Source organism: Laetiporus sulphureus (genome assembly GCF_001632365.1).
Source record: "Laetiporus sulphureus 93-53 unplaced genomic scaffold LAESUscaffold_27, whole genome shotgun sequence".
In the NCBI taxonomy this organism is placed as follows: Eukaryota; Fungi; Basidiomycota; class Agaricomycetes; order Polyporales; family Laetiporaceae; genus Laetiporus; species Laetiporus sulphureus.
The window spans coordinates 448526-464133 of record NW_024468536.1 but is presented as its reverse complement, the minus strand read 5'-3'; the positions used below and the strand labels follow the sequence as shown (position 1 = coordinate 464133).

Sequence of the window (15608 nt, the reverse complement as noted above, 5' to 3'; positions counted from 1 at the left end):
TTCCAACAGAACCTTGGGAAATTGTCTCTGTTGACTTAATCACTCAATTACCAGAATCCCATGGATTCAACGCAATTATGGTAGTTGTCGATCGTCTGACCAAACGAGCACATTTCTTTGCAATCATCAATGCGTTCTCATCATCAGACCTTGCTCGTACTTTCTATGAGAGGGTATGGACACAGCATGGTCTTCCGAGACAGATTATCTCAGATAGAGGTACTCAGTTTGCAAGTGCATTATTCCAGGAAGTATGCAAACTCCTTGGAATACAATCAACAATGTCGTCCGCATATCATCCGGAGACCGATGGTCAAACTGAAAGAACAAATCAGTCGCTAGAGCAATATCTTCATATTTATATGGATAAACGTGTGGAAGATTGGAGTACTTTACTTCCAACTGCCGAATTTGCCTATAATAATCAGGCTTCTGAAGCCACTAAGAATTCACCATTCTTTGTCGAATATGGTAGACATCCACATGCAGAACCAACAATAATGGACCCTATAAAGCATAATACGCTAGATTCCATAATGCAGGCACGAGTAGAAGCTCAAGAGCAAGCAAAAGCAGCCATTCTATTGGCAGTCGAGCGCATGAAGTGGTACTATGATCAATCCGTATGACCTGCACCTTTCAAAGCTGGAGATCAAGTATTACTCTCCACTAAAGATTGGCAGACATCGGGAGCCAAATTGGCACAACGGAGGGATGGACCCTTCGAAATCGTAGAAAAACTAGGACCAGTCACATATAGACTCAAAATGCCACGACAATACGGTGTTCATCCAGTTTTTCATGCGTCCAAGCTCACGCTCTACCACAAAGATGAAATACCAGACCGCACTCTCAGACCCCATCCTCCTATCAAGAAGAAGACTGGTGAAGAATGGGAAGTCGAATACATAGTCGACTCTCATGTCATTCGTGGCAAACTTCAATATTTGGTGCATTGGAAGGGTTATTCTAAAGCCGAAGAAACTTGGGAACCCGCAGCAAATTTGAAGAGATCTCCACGTCTCATCAAGGAATTTCACAGAAAATATCCTGACGCACCTCAACCAATATCTCTCATTGATACAACTCCGGTTGATGGTGTTTTTCCACCAAGGAGAACAGGTCAAATCTACGACCCCGCCACTGATACCATTCAGATATACGATCAGGATAGAGATGATTGGGATCATTCTAGAGATCTTCAAATTACATTAGACAATCCAAATGCACACACACCAAAATATGCCCATGAAGATGATGCTGGAATGGATTTAGTCACATCAGAACCAACAACCATCCGAGCACACTCAAGAGGATCGGTATCCACAGGACTTCACTTTACAACACCTTGAGGGACCTATGGTCGAATTGCACCCCGAAGTGGGTTAGCTGTCAAAGGCATCGACGTAGGTGCTGGTGTTATCGACAGAGGATACACAGGCGAAATCAAGATTTTGCTAATCAATAATACAAGTGATGACTTTACAGTCAATGTGGGCGATCGAGTTGCTCAACTTATCATTGAACGTATTATTACCCCTGTCGTTTCATTGGTTGATTACCTCAAACCCTCAGCCGAGGTCACCATGGATTTGGTTCAACAGGCGATAATTACTTCCAGAAACCACGCAAAAAGCCAGATTTGGGACGAACTGTCTAGAAGGGGGGGTACTGTCACAGATTTTCACGTTTTCACCTCTGCACGTGACCAAGACATCATTTGACATCAGCGCTAGGCTGTTCAGAAAGGAACGAACCGGTATGCGAAGTACTAACAGTCCTAGACGCCACAAAGGTCCAGGTCTAGTCACGTGACATATCACGTGATATCCACACATGTGACAAGTAGCGCTGGTATTAGGTAAGCCTAACTTATACAGTAATATCATCCCACCTAGAAGCAACGGTCGGACTCTGGAAGAATCCAACAAAGAGGATACACGCCACCGAAAATATGTCCTTAAGGGGATATTAGTTCACATGCACAAGGTAGATAGATACCACGCCACCGGAGATGTAGCCATTACAGGCAATACCATTCCCATGGTCTTACTAAGTAGTTCGGAGGTTCGGCATGCATGACACACGTAGTCTGACAGGTAGTGGTAACCAATCAGACAATGTCCATTAGCTAGCGGTTCTGGGGTATCAGGGTACCAAGGGTCCCTCTGCTCATGTATATAAGCCAGAGCTCTGAGACGTCTAAGTCCCCCAGACTTATTCTCATCTCTGCTACGCCTTTCCATACAGTGTTACCAGTGCTCACTTGCAAGGCACTGCTTTACCTTGATCATCTTTGTGTCCATCCTTATGTCGACAACAGCCAGTAAGTATTTGATCATAAGGTCATAGGCTTAGTCGGCGCTCTGCGTCCTAAGTTTGTGATACATCCCCTTCTGTAATCCTTATATTGTTGAAACCCCATCTTAAGTCTAGCTTGGTAAAAATACTAGCTTTAGACAGTCTGTCGATGAGGTCTGAAATTTGGGGGATTGGAAATTTATTCTTCTTGGTTACCATGTTGAGGGCCCAATAGTTCTGGACTAATCTCAATGTTCCATCCTTCTTCTTGATGAAGAAAACTGGCACAGCTGTGGGGCTGCATGACCGTGTGATGTATCCTTTTGCTAGTTCTTGGTCAATCCATGTATCTAGTAAATTCTTTTCTTGTAGGGTCATGGGATACAGCTTTGCCAGGCATGGTAGTGATGCTCCTGGTACAAGTTCAATGAAATGATTATATGGCTTTCTTGTGGGCATATGCTCTGACTTCTTTTTGGAGAATACATCACCATATTCATGGTAGGCAACGGGGACGTAAGATAACCAGTAAACTTTGTCTGATTCTCCAGGTTCTGGCTATGTATCCTGATTCCTCTTAGTGTCCAAACCCATGATCATTGATGCAGCTATCTGTGCATCTGAATCTTCTGAGAGTGACACCCATCTGATGAAGCTATTCATGTTGTTCCAGTTGCCACCTAACTCCTGGAAACTGATAAACTCCATCATGTCTTCGATATGAGGGATTTTTGTGTCTTCCAGGTTCTCATCCTGGATAGCTATGTAGGCTGGGGCATAGCAGGTTGGGCAATGACTAAACTCTACTCTGAGTTCCTTCCAGTTAACCTCTGAGTTATGTTCCTTAAGGAAACTCATGCTGAGTATTATGTCTTTTTGTCCTAAGTTGGTAACCAATAAGCTTTGCCGGCTTGTATGGTTTGCAATAGTAACATTGAAAACTACTCTGTGCTTAATTGTTCCTCCCTTGTTTGGAGAAGCATCTGCGTTATAAACCCTGATCTCTCTTTCAAGAGGAATCACCTCTAAGCTTAGCCTATCAACCAGTGCCTGGTTGATGTAGCAAGAATATGCTTCTGAGTCAAGGAGCACCTCAGTTTGGACTTCCCGTGCTTCCTGTTTAAGGTAGACAGGTAAATCAATTGCATTTTTAGATGAACCGGTGGATGCAATATATAAAAAATTGTTCTGCGGTACATGTGAGATTGAGCCAGTACTAATACAATCTATATTTCCAAGAGTTCTCTGGCCAGACTTCAAAGAACTTGACAAAGAAAATCCTCATCATCATCTACTTCTGTGATATGCGCTGTGAGGTGGTGTTTTGGGCTGCCCCCACATATAAGGAGTTCTCTCAGGTCAAGTACATGATGTGGATGAGCATGGGTTCAGAATAAGTTCTCTTGGGCAGGCTACAGACACAGTCCCTATGGGACAGGTACATGGCATGTCAGGCTTAGGGCAGAGTATGCAGTGCAGGACAGCTACTTATTTCTACACTATGGGATGGGTACACAACACACGATGCCCATCTAGGGCAAACCAGTACACATCTGGGTACCTCATATCAGAACTGACCAGTGAAGTCCTCGAGGCACAGTGTGTGGTCAGGATCATTCTCTAGAGTGATGGTGGGGTGAGTCCTGCTGGTTGGAGCACTGCCAAGGATTAGCAAAGAGTTGACGAGCATGTGCAGTTCATGGACCCATGGGTAGGAGTCAATTGAGTGGATGTGCAAACTGGACTCCACAAGGTCTGAATGAGCAGAAGCCCCCCAGTGATACAAGAGGACCTCAGACCAGTGCATGTGAGAAAGCATATCAATAAATGTACCAAAAGTGACTAGACAGCAGTGCGCCAGTGATACCACTCAACCACAGTGGGATGCGACCCGAACAGGATATGGGTGTGCTTGAATGCCAGCACCTCAAGCAAGAGGAGGTAGTGATGGAGCCAGGCAGTGCAAGTGACAGCCAGAGAATCAAACTGAGCCTGCATGGTGTAAGACATGGCTAGATAGGAGGAGAGATGGGAATAAGGGGCAAGGATGGGCAGAGACCCAGATGTGGACAGAGTCTCGGAGCAGGTCCTCAGACTCTAGGGGGCAAAGCTAATGGAGAGCCATTGGGGGAAGCATCCAGTATTGGGCAGAGAGGTCAGGGTGGATTGGGGCAGGTGGATGGGAATGTGGTTACCAGGTTGCAGGGAAAGTCAGTGGGAATTGACGTGGTGGAGGGCAAGCATTGGGGGTGACAACCTGGGAGCTGGAACGAGTGGGTCTCTGTGGAAACAAATAGTGAAACATGGATTTGAAATGCAATATAATGGAGTGGCCAGCAGTGGTGGGCCCTCTAAAAGAATAAGGAATAGCAAAATGGGTCAACGAGTTAGGGGCCAAGCATGGTCTAATGCAGGAATGAGGACTGGCGGAAGTGCATCCTGGGATTGCCATATTTAAGGAACATGTAGATAGAGAATAGGGGGGGGCTTTTGGACCATGTATCTATGAGACAAAGAATGTGAAGAGGTTTGCACAGCAGTGGACAGCAACAGGAACAGTGGTCTTAGTTCTCCTCTCAGGCTTCAGGCTCTACTACATGTCAGAACTCTCATCTTTGCTCTCACTGTTGAATGAGTCTTGTGAACCAGCAGAACATAGCAGCAGACATGGTACACCCTCATTCTAAGACTCCTGTATTCCATCCAGAGCCAGTCAAACTCACCCCAGAACCATTCTGTTATGCATACTTTGTATACATCACCCCAGGCTGTGTCCTGTATGGCCTCGCTGTCCTTTTGAGAATTGATTTCATTCACTTCTTCACCATCTTCTACATTTGGCTTCTGCATCACCTCTAGATGCAAATTTTCCATGCACTGTTCACCCTTCATCCCTCTCAGTTGTTTGCTGTCATTTCTCAGCTAGCCGAGTACTCACAATCACATTTTCTGGAGCCCACCACAAGGGAAGAAAAATTTCAGAAAGTGAAGACCAGAAGCCAAGCCAGGGCAGCCCAAGCCCTTGCCAGGGAGAGGAGACAGGAATGGTCAGACCCACAAAATATGGACATTTCAAATTTGTCAGTTTCCTCAGCAACACCCAGCCTTTCAGACAAAAACTCGGAAATGGTCATCGAGACTGCATCCGATCCCATGCCAAGCACAGACAGATTGCACCCGGAAATTTCAGTCAGTGGATGAGAGGATGAGATGGATGAGTATGAGCCTTTGGCATACAATGACGTGATGGATGCAGCCTAAAATGAGGGCTCCATCTTCCGTGATCTTTCAGTGATTCTTCTCGGTCACTTCTCCATTACAAAAAAAAACTGAGCAGACACCGCCCAAGGTTAGGAAGTGAAAGCACACTGTGTCCTACTCAGCTATACTGACTATTGCCAAAATGATCACAATTCAGAGTCCCATGCAAATGGGTGCCATAACCCAGTCCATGTACACATCCCAAATTCCAGTATTGTTAGCAGCAGGATACACTATGGTGCCTGGAAACCTGGGGAGATACACAGGAGGAGAAGGAGGCAGAGGCAGAGGCAGAGGTAGAGGTGGAGATTCAGGACAGGGGAGTAATGCAGGAAAAGGATTTGCAGATCAGGTGAACTGGGTAGCAGATATGGTGGCATGGACAGCGGCAGCAGCAGTGGACCAGGTAATGGATCCGGACCAGGAGGAGGCAGAAGTGGTGGATCAGGTGGACCAGGCAGAGGCAGCAGTGGTGACAAACCAGGTAGAGGTGGTGGTGGTTGTGGACCAGGTGAAAGCAGCAGCGGTGGTGGATCAGGACCAGGGCAAGCATTCGGGAAAGGTTTCATAATGCCAGCATGCAGACAGGAGATGGCATCGACATTTGATGGCAATGCCTCTTGAACCGCAACCATCACCATCTCTGCAGGTGCCTGCGGCGCCTGCCAGGCCTCCACTCCCCCCTGTCCCTGACTGGATTAAAGAAAAAGCCATCAACTTCTGACTCTCTCACATCGCCAACATGGCGCGAAACTCCGGCTCTCCTGCCGGTCGAATGGTGAGCTCGCTGGAAACAGTCACAGTGATCATCAAAGAAATTGTGGCCTGGTTCAACCTCCTGGACCCTGCCGACCCACTAGTGGCTTCCATCCCTGCTAACGCGGCCCTCTACGACTATCTGGCAACCCGACTCTGACCCCCTCCTGCTGCCCCTGCCTCTCCGCTCACGGTGGACGACGTTACCGCTGCAATCACCACCCTTCGCAATGACCTGGGAACCCGGCTCACCGCCCTTGAAGCGCGCGTGAGTCAGGGAACTGCTGCGCCGGCTCCTGCCGGTCGCACCCCGGTCCCACCTCAGGCAAAGGCCGGCTGCACCCGGTCTTATGCGACAGCAGTCACCTCTTCGCACCCGGCTGATCCCGCACATGCGCCGAACCCACCATCCCGCCCCAAGGCTCCTGAGCCCAAGAGCGCACCGCCACCTAAGCGTGCTCCTGCGCCCGTGCGGTATGTGGTTCGTTGGTCGGGCACCATGCCCGAGTGCCTCGTCTCAACCCCCCCTGCTGTCACGCTGGCCGATGTTAACAGGGCTCTGGCATTGATCCCAACTGCGGAGGGCCTCACCGCTCTGGCTGCTTACCCCAGCACCGCCGGCAACCTCATCCTCGTATTCCCGCCCAACACCTCTCACGCCCGCATCGACGCCCACCTCCCGACCATCCGCTTCGCCCTTGGAATAGGTGCCGACCAGACTATCTCCAGGGATAGCAAGTGGTCGCGCGTCCTCATCGGCAATGTGTACACCCGAACCTCCCCCAGTGCTGAGGTCCACTCTCCCTCTGCTTTGTCAGAGGAGCTCCTCAAGAACCCGGCCATCAAGCGCCTCACCATCACCCAACCTCCGCGCTGGGCACGTCGACCTGAGCTCATCGACGGGGCCCACTCATCCGTCATCCTCGGCTTTGAGGACCCAGATGGCACCGCTCTCGCCACCCTCCTCCGCACCCCCCTCTTCGTTTTCGGTGCATCCATCACTACGTCGCGCTGGCACGAGAAGCCGCGTCTCCAACAGTGCACGAGGTGCTGGGCGTACGGTCACCTCGCCCAAGGATGTACCAGACCGCTCCGATGCCGTGTGTGTGCTGGCCGTCATCATGAAGACTCGCATCGTTCTCGATGCACCTCATGCGCGAAGGAGAATCGCGCTGCCTCCGACCTCTGCCCGCACTCGCGGTGCATCAACTGTCGTGGTCTCCACCACGCGGACTCGATCCAGTGCCCAAAGCGGGCTGAGTACTGACCCCCGGCAGCCCTCAACACCGATCTACTCGGTGCAGGCGCGATCAGCTCTCCCACCGCTGGCCCATCTTCGAAGGCGCATGATGGTGATGTGGACATTGTCATGTAGTTGTCTACCCGAACGACCGGTTTGCTTTCGCATTTATTGCCTCCCCTATGTCGCCTTCACACTTGATGGCGACTTACTCATAGTTACAATGTTCCGTGTATCTTCGGGTCACCATGCCGCACATAGCGCGGGGTATAAATAAAAAAAAAAAAAAAAAAGACATTTGATGGGGAATTTAGAAAGCTTAGATGATACTTCAATGACCTGGAAGAGCTTGTGGTACAGGCCAGACTTACAGGCAGGCAAAAAATCCACTATGCACTGTGCTACTTAATGGTTCAGAAGGAAGAGCTATGGTCCACGGTCCCTGTGATGTCCACTGCGGACTATGTCCTCTTCAAGCAACAGATCTTTGAGCTCTACCCTGGGGCAGAAGGTAACCATCTCTACATCATTGCCAATCTTGAGCAGTGCATCATGGAGGCTCTCACCCAAGGTATCCATACCCACTCTGAAGAGATGATCTACTTTCGTGAGTTTGCTCCGATCATGAACTACCTTATCCAGATGGGATGAGTTTCACCCACAGCATGGGATGAGCAGTACATTCAGGGCTTCCGCCCAGCTAAAAAGGCAATGATCTTGCTTCACTGTGAGATACTTCATCCCAATCACCATCCTGATAACACCTGGAACGTAAATGATGTACATGACACTGCACAGAAAACTCTAGCCAGTAAAGGTCTTATCGGAGGAAGCTATGAGACTCTCGAATGCAGAACGAGTCCTGAAAATGTGAAAACAGTCTAGGGTGGACAACCAGGGGGGACCAATGTGATGGGACCTGTAACTGCAAACAGGATGAGTCTTAGGATGATTGAGATGACCATTAAGCAGGAGCCAGATGGGATCTCGGACCTGCGCAAGTCAGTGGATCATCTAGTGAGTTTCCTGCAAAATCAAGTTTAGTCAGGCAGTGGGCAGAGTCATTGGAGAGGTTATGTGCCACAGGATTCAATAAATGCATCAATGGCAAGAACAGTGGTGGGAGCTCCAGGAAATATGGCTGGGTCAGGGTACCCCATCAACAGGAACTGCAATTACTGTGATGGACTGAATCACTTCATGGGATGTTGCCCATGTGTGGATGAGGACATGAAGGCCAGGAAGATCTATCATGATGAAAATGGTCAGGTTCAGTTGCCAGATGGAGTATACATCCTGAGAGTGCTGCTCAGAAACAACATGAGGGAATGTGTCAACTCCTGATACATCCAGCATCTCAGGCCTTCGGCAATAATGACAGTGCAGTCCCCGGCAATGACCTAGGCATGCAACAAGCCTCCACATCAGGTTAACATTCTAGAAGAGGTCCGTGGGGTAAACATGGCAGTAATCAATGAGGCAGGAGGGGCAGAGACATTGAGAATGGTCTTGCAGGTAGCGGATGGAGGGAGGTAAAGGGTACAGTTTGACAGGGTCAAGGTAGTTGCAGGGAGGTACAACAAGGAGAAGGTCATATCTGGGGAGAGTTGCATGGTGCAGAAAAGACTGCCTGGGATCAAGGCCACTTCACTTCCGGGGGGTATCCCAGCATTGCAGCCTGTCTACAGACATCGCATGCCAATTGAGGATAAAAAGGACATCCCAGGTCTGGTCAGAGGAATACTGGATCTGCCAGTGATGGTTATGGTAGGTGAGCTCATGCAACACACCCTGGAGCCATGGAAGCACCTAAAGGAGCTTATCACCCCAAAGCATGTGGCAACAATGGCCTGGGTTAAGGAAGTTGTGGATGAGGGTAAGGGTGATGAAGGTAAACAGAGCATGTACCTGACTGCCTTGAAGACTATGCTGCTAACCAAGGGTTCATTGCTGTTATGGGTCATGGAACTGATCATTGAGGACACCCTGCAGTGTGAATGTATTTTGGACCAAGGCACTCAGATTTGTGTAATGCATCAAGATATCTGGCAGGACCTCAGGGCACTGCTCAACCCAGATAAGGCAATCCAACTCAAGACCACAAACACTGTGGTGACTAAGACCATCAGGAAGCTTCCATGCATGCATCTTCACTTTGGGATGGTCATCATCACAGTACAGGTTCAAGTCGTTCAGCATGCACCATTCAAGATACTTCTGAGACAACCTTTCTTTGCTACCTCAGCATGTGAGACCCACAACTTTGCCTCCAGGGAGCAGCAAATCACCATCACAAACCTGCACTCAGGGGAGTGCATCATGGTACCCACAAAAGCTCAGGCCACACAATGTGAAGCAGATCTGGCACAGCTGGATTTTCAAGAGTCGATGAATCGGGCCTAGCTCAACAAGACATGTTAATAGAATTGTACTCCTTGTATGTGCTCACACCACCAGGGACTGTTCAACAGAGTCTGGAGGGGAGGAAGGGCAAAATGCGAATGGGTATACATCCTGGAGGGGAGGGGGCAGGCCCAGAAAGAGCTGGGTACCTTCTGAAACTGTGTCAGTAATTTCTTCGTCATCTCAAGTTCCAAGTAATGTCACTGAATCAGAAATACATTTGTCTTCACTGTATGACACAGAACATGAGTGCAAGAACCCTCTGGGCAGTTTTTGGATGGAAAAAATGAGGGTGTGGGATTGGGCAGAGGCAGGGGAGTTGAGGGTCAAAGAGCAGGAAGCGAAGGTCTTCGCATACAAGAAGGTCACCAATTGAGTCAAGCCCATTGCCACCACTCTATCTGAAGAGTTTTGAGTTATGTGTAAAAAGCCATCCGATCCATTGGAGGGGCTTTTAGTGCTGCCAACTCATCCGGCAGAGTATGTACCTCAGGGCAGGTACACCCAGGAATGGCACGATGCTCTGGACATTTCAGGTGGTGGTTTCCTTTGGCCTGAGGAGGCAAATCTGGTTGACTTGTTGATGTGCACTTACAATGAAACCTTTGCCTGAAACATGTTAGAGAAGGGGCAGTTTCAGGAGTACTTTGACCTGGTCATCATTCCGGTGGTGGAACATGTCCCATGGGTCCTAAAGAACATGCTGATTCCTCCGGGAATTTTCAACCAAGTTATGCAGATCATCAAGGACAAGATGGACTCAGGGGTCTATGAGGCTTCAAACTCATTGTATCGATCCCCATGATTCTGCATGGTCAAAAAAGATGGGAAGTGTCACAGATTTTTACCACAATGTCTGCATGTGACTTTACCCATGCCACAGATCACATGTCTCACCAATATCTTATGCCACTCAGCCACAAATGCGATGTGTAGAGATCAGGTGATAGTCAACATCACATGTTATGGTCCAGACCAATAGATGACATGGTTGGACTGGTCTATTTCAGGAACCACAAGGGCATCCATTTAGGAACAAGGACAATCATTATGGATCATCTAGGCAATCAGCTCAAAGAATAGCCATTATCACAATAAGAAAAGGTCACCGAAGCCCAGGGATTCCCCATAGCATTGCTTGAATTCCATGAAGAAGAACCTCTTCACTTATTGTTTCACAAAGATGTTCCTGTACCAGTACGTATTAGAATAGATTCGCTCTCACGAGCATATGGCCTTTCGCTCCAGACTTGACAAATGCTGTAGTAGTCAGCGAGATCTTGTCCCAGATTGGTAAAGTAGCAATAGTAAGCAGCCTATCCTGTACGCATATATAAGACCAGCATGTAGAGGATGAAACTTCAGATTGTTTCTCCTCATCTACTACAGTAGTGACCACTGAGCTCACCAGCTCCACTTATACATCTATCATTTTTCCAGACTCTTACTGTGCAGCTAGTAAGTGTCAGGCTCTTTAGCCACTTTTGAGATCAGGGGGATCAAGGCGGCATGTTCCACATGACCGTTTTTTTAGTCTTTTTGATCTCTTGTCCAGTGTCACTGTGACAGGAAGTTGCTCCGACTGATACACAACTTGCAGCTGTTGAATGGGGTGTGATTAAGGATAGTGTGTTTCCTTCAATGGTTAAGCACCTTGCAGAATCATTCAGGGCATGGAGATGCTATGGGAGTTTGGACTTGTTCATCACCTTTGATCAGTGGACCCTGAACCAATGGTCGCAGGACATGACATTGTTTCAAATGCCATTAGGCTCACTCTGCCTCACCTCGATACCCATGGGATGTACCAACCCCATGCAGATCATGCATGGAGATGTCATGCACATCCTGTAAGATGAAATTCCTGAAGTGATGATTCTCTTCGTGGATAATGTTCCAGTCAAGGGTCCCGAGACATGGTATGAGCTTCCGGGCAGTGTCTACAAGACAATTCCAGAGAATCTGGGGATTAGGCAGTTCATTTGGGAGCATTTTCAGAACATGAACTGGGTTCTACATTATATGGGCTGCTTCGGGGGGATGTTCTACAGAAAAAAGGCCTATTTGTGTGTACTGGAGGTAGTCATTGTCAGACATCACTGCACATATATGGGGCATCTACTAAATGAGTCCCAGATACAGAAAATCAGGGACTGGCTGCCATGCAAATCAGTGTCACAGGTGCAGGGCTTCCTAGAGATGTATGGGCTCATCTGAATTTTTGTCAAGGATTTTGCAATGATCGCTCAACCACTTACCACCCTGCTGAAGAAAGAGGTCAATTTTGCATAAAAGGGCAAATACGTAACTGCCATGCAATGGCTCAAGGATGCGGTGATGCACTCTGGAGCACTTGTCCAAATCAACTATCAATCTAAGTAGAAAGTTATCCTTGCAGTCAACTCTTCGGTGATTGCAGTTGGGTTCATTCTGTTTCAAATGGATGCTGAAAAGCAGTGGTGGCTGAGGTGGTTTTGGTTGATAACCTGGAATGAACAGGAGTCATGGTACTCATAGGCAAAAATTGAGCTCTTTGAACTGTTCCGGATGCTATGTGCATACCACATTTTTCTCATTGGGCTGGACACATTTGATGTTGAGGTGGATGCGAAGTATATTAAGGGGATGCTCAACAACCCTGACATCCAACCAAATGTGATGATCAATTGCTGGATTGCAGAAATTCTGCTGTTCGAGTTCAACCTGGTATATGTTCTGGCAGCCTGGCATGGGGCAGCGGATGGACTTTCGCAGTGCCTGAAGGTGGATGAAGACACTCTGGAGGAGGACAATTTTGAGGAATGGATCGATGAGGCATGCACATTTGTGGTGGAATGGGCCAATCTATCACAAACTTAGGGTGCAGAGCACCGACTAAGCCTATGACCTATGGAAGATGATAGTCAAAGTGGAATGGGCAAACAAATGATCAAAGGTAAAGCAGTGCCTTGCAAGTGGGCACTGGTGACACTGTATGAATAGGCATAGCAGAGATGAGAATAAGTCTGGGGGACTTAGCCGTCTCAGAGCTCTGGCTTATATATATGAGTGGAGGGACCCTAATGACCCTGATACCCCAGAACCACTATCTAATGGATGAGGTTTGATTGACTACCACTGCCTGTTAGACTGGATGTGTCGTGCATGCTGAATATCTGAACTACTTAGTAAGACCATGGGACTATCTGGCCTGTAATGGCTACATCGCTGGTGGCATGGCACCATGCTATTCTAGTATATGAACTTCTATCTATCTAAGGACATATCTCCAGTGGCATGTGTATTCCTTGATGGATTCTTCCGGAGTCTGACTGTGCCTTCTTAGTGGGATGATATTACTGTATAAGTTAGCTTATCTAATACCCACATCACTTGTCACATGTGTTTGTATTAGGTAGTGTGTCACGTGACTGAACCTAGACTGTCTTGGTCACGTGAAGGTTGAAAACGTGAAAATCTGTGACAGTACTCCCTCCTCTAGACAGTTTGTCCTGAATCTGGCTTTTGTTGTGGTGTCTGAAAGTAATTATCGCCAGTTGAACCAAATCTACGGTGTTTTCGATCAGATGGTTTGAGGTAATCTACTAGTAAAACAACAGGGGGTGATAATACGTTCAATGATGAGTTGGGTGACGCGATCGCCGATGTTGACTATGAAGTCATCATTTGTATTATTGATTAGCAAAATTTTAATTTCACCTGTATATCCTCTGTCAATGATGCCAGCTTCTACATCAATGCCTTTGACAGCTAACCCACTACGGGGTGCAATTTGACCATAGGTTCCTCGAGGTGTTGTGAAATGAAGTCCTGTAGAGACTAATCTGCGCAAATGTGCTCGGATAGTTGTTGGTTCTGATGTGGCTAAATTCATTCCAGCATCATCTTCGTGAGCATATTTTGGTGGTTTTACATTTGGATTGTCAAAGGTAACTTGAAGATCCCTTGTCGTATCCCAATCATCTCTGTCCTAGTTGTAAATCTGAATAGTATCAGTAATGGGGTCATAGATTTGACCTGTTCTTCTTGGTGGAAAAACACCATCGACTAGAGTTGTATCAATTAGAGATATTGGTTGAGGTGCGTCTGGGTATTTTTTGTGAAAATCTCAAATTAGACGTGGAGATTTCTTCAAGTTAATGGCCAGCTCCCAAGTTTCTTCCGCTTTGGAGTAGCCTTTCCAATGTACCAAATATTGAAGTTTGCCATGAATGACATGAGAGTCGACTATGTATTCGACTTCCCATTCTTCGCCAGTTTTCTTTTTGATTGGAGGGCGGGGTCTAAGTGTGCATCCAGATATTTCGTCTTCATGGTAGAGCATGAGCTTTGATGCGTGAAAAACTGGATGAACGCCATATTGCCATGGAATTTGTAGTTTGTATGTAACTGGTCCTAGTTTTTCCACAATTTTGAAGGGTCCATCTCTCCGTTGTGCCAGTTTGGCTCCCGATGTTTGCCAATCTTTAGTAGTGAGTAGTACTTGGTCTCTGACTTTGAAAGGCTGGGGTCGTATGGATTGATCCTAATACCACTTCATGCATTCAGCTGCCAGAGATAAGGCCGCTTTCGCTTGCTCTTGCACTTCTACGCATGCCTGCATTATAGAATCTAGTGTTTTATGTTTAATGGGGTCCATTATTGTTGGTTCTGCACATGGATGTCTACCATATTCGATAAAGAATGGAGAATTCTTTGTGGCTTCTGGTGCCTGGTTATTGTATGCGAATTCAGCAGTTGGGAGTAGTGTACTCCAATCTTCCACGTGTCTATCAGTATAAATACGAAGGTATTGTTCTAACGATTGATTTGTGCATTCCGTTTGACTGTCCGTCTCCAGATGATATGCTGAAGACATTGTTGAATTTATCCCAAGTAGCTTACAAACTTCTTGAAATAATGCGCTTGCAAATTGGGTTCCTCTATCTGAGATGATTTGTCTCGGGAGACCGTGCTGTGTCCACACCCTTTCATAGAAGGTGTGAGCAAGATCCATTGCAGAGAAATCATTGGTGATTGCAAAGAAGTGCGCTCGTTTGGTCAATCGGTCGACTACTACCATGATCGCATTGTAGCCATAAGACTCTAGTAGCTGTGTAATCAAGTCGACGGAAATGATTTCCCACAGTTCCGACAGAATTTCATTAGGTTATAGATCTCCATATTTTGGCTGATTGATGTTCTTGTTGCGTTGACAAAGGTCGCAAGAACCAACATATTTTTTGACATACAGTGACCCACAAAACTGTTGATAAGATCACTTACTTTGAATTGTATGATAAATATCTTCTCAATCAATGAGTCAAATACATTTTATAAGAGCTTATTTGAAAGCCTATAATCATGGCTTTCGAATTCAGTTTTGCTCATATTTGTAACACATTTTGATCCAAAGATATTTAATACTCTTTGAGGGTCACTCTTATCAACAGTTTTGTGGCACACACAAGTTCTCTGAAAATTGTGATTCTTGATGTGTTAACAGGGTTCCTTGTGGGAATATTGATTGAGTGATCATGTTTCAACATGAATTCAGTGTAGAAACACCCATCAGCAACTCTTTATACTTAACCAACATCATGCCAAAAGCTGTTGCTACTGAAACTGTCAACCATGTCATCGCTTTGCTTCAGAATGGCAAATCTCT

The 15608-nt window shown here is 47.0% G+C and overlaps 4 protein-coding genes across 4 annotated transcripts; all 4 read left to right on the top strand.

The window, feature by feature from the left end:
• Positions 1-7591: 7591 nt before the first annotated feature.
• On the top strand, positions 7592-8353 carry LAESUDRAFT_781351 (uncharacterized protein). The gene has a single exon (XM_040913853.1). The coding sequence runs from the start codon at positions 7967-7969 to the stop codon at positions 8207-8209; it is 243 nt and encodes an 80-aa protein (XP_040763061.1). The 5' UTR covers positions 7592-7966; the 3' UTR covers positions 8210-8353.
• Positions 8354-9484: 1131 nt separating this feature from the next.
• LAESUDRAFT_656391 (uncharacterized protein) lies at positions 9485-9961 on the top strand (the record flags this gene model as incomplete). The annotated part of the gene is made up of 1 exon (XM_040904613.1): positions 9485-9961. One exon carries the CDS (start codon positions 9485-9487, stop codon positions 9959-9961), a length of 477 nt encoding a protein of 158 aa, XP_040763060.1.
• A 616-nt stretch (positions 9962-10577) lies between these two features.
• On the top strand, positions 10578-10766 carry LAESUDRAFT_656401 (uncharacterized protein; the record flags this gene model as incomplete). Its single annotated transcript, XM_040904614.1, has 1 exon — positions 10578-10766. The coding sequence occupies one exon, from the start codon at positions 10578-10580 to the stop codon at positions 10764-10766; it is 189 nt and encodes a 62-aa protein (XP_040763059.1).
• An 812-nt stretch (positions 10767-11578) lies between these two features.
• On the top strand, positions 11579-11815 carry LAESUDRAFT_656197 (uncharacterized protein; the record flags this gene model as incomplete). Its single annotated transcript, XM_040904601.1, has 1 exon — positions 11579-11815. A coding segment is annotated over one exon (237 nt), but the record flags the coding sequence as incomplete, so codon positions are not given.
• Positions 11816-15608: the final 3793 nt, after the last annotated feature.

What these genes read in the sequence shown, in the direction of transcription:
- LAESUDRAFT_781351 (XM_040913853.1), top strand. Translation starts at nt 7,967, where the DNA reads ATGGTTCAGAAGGAAGAGCTATGGTCCACGGTCCCTGTGATGTCCACT.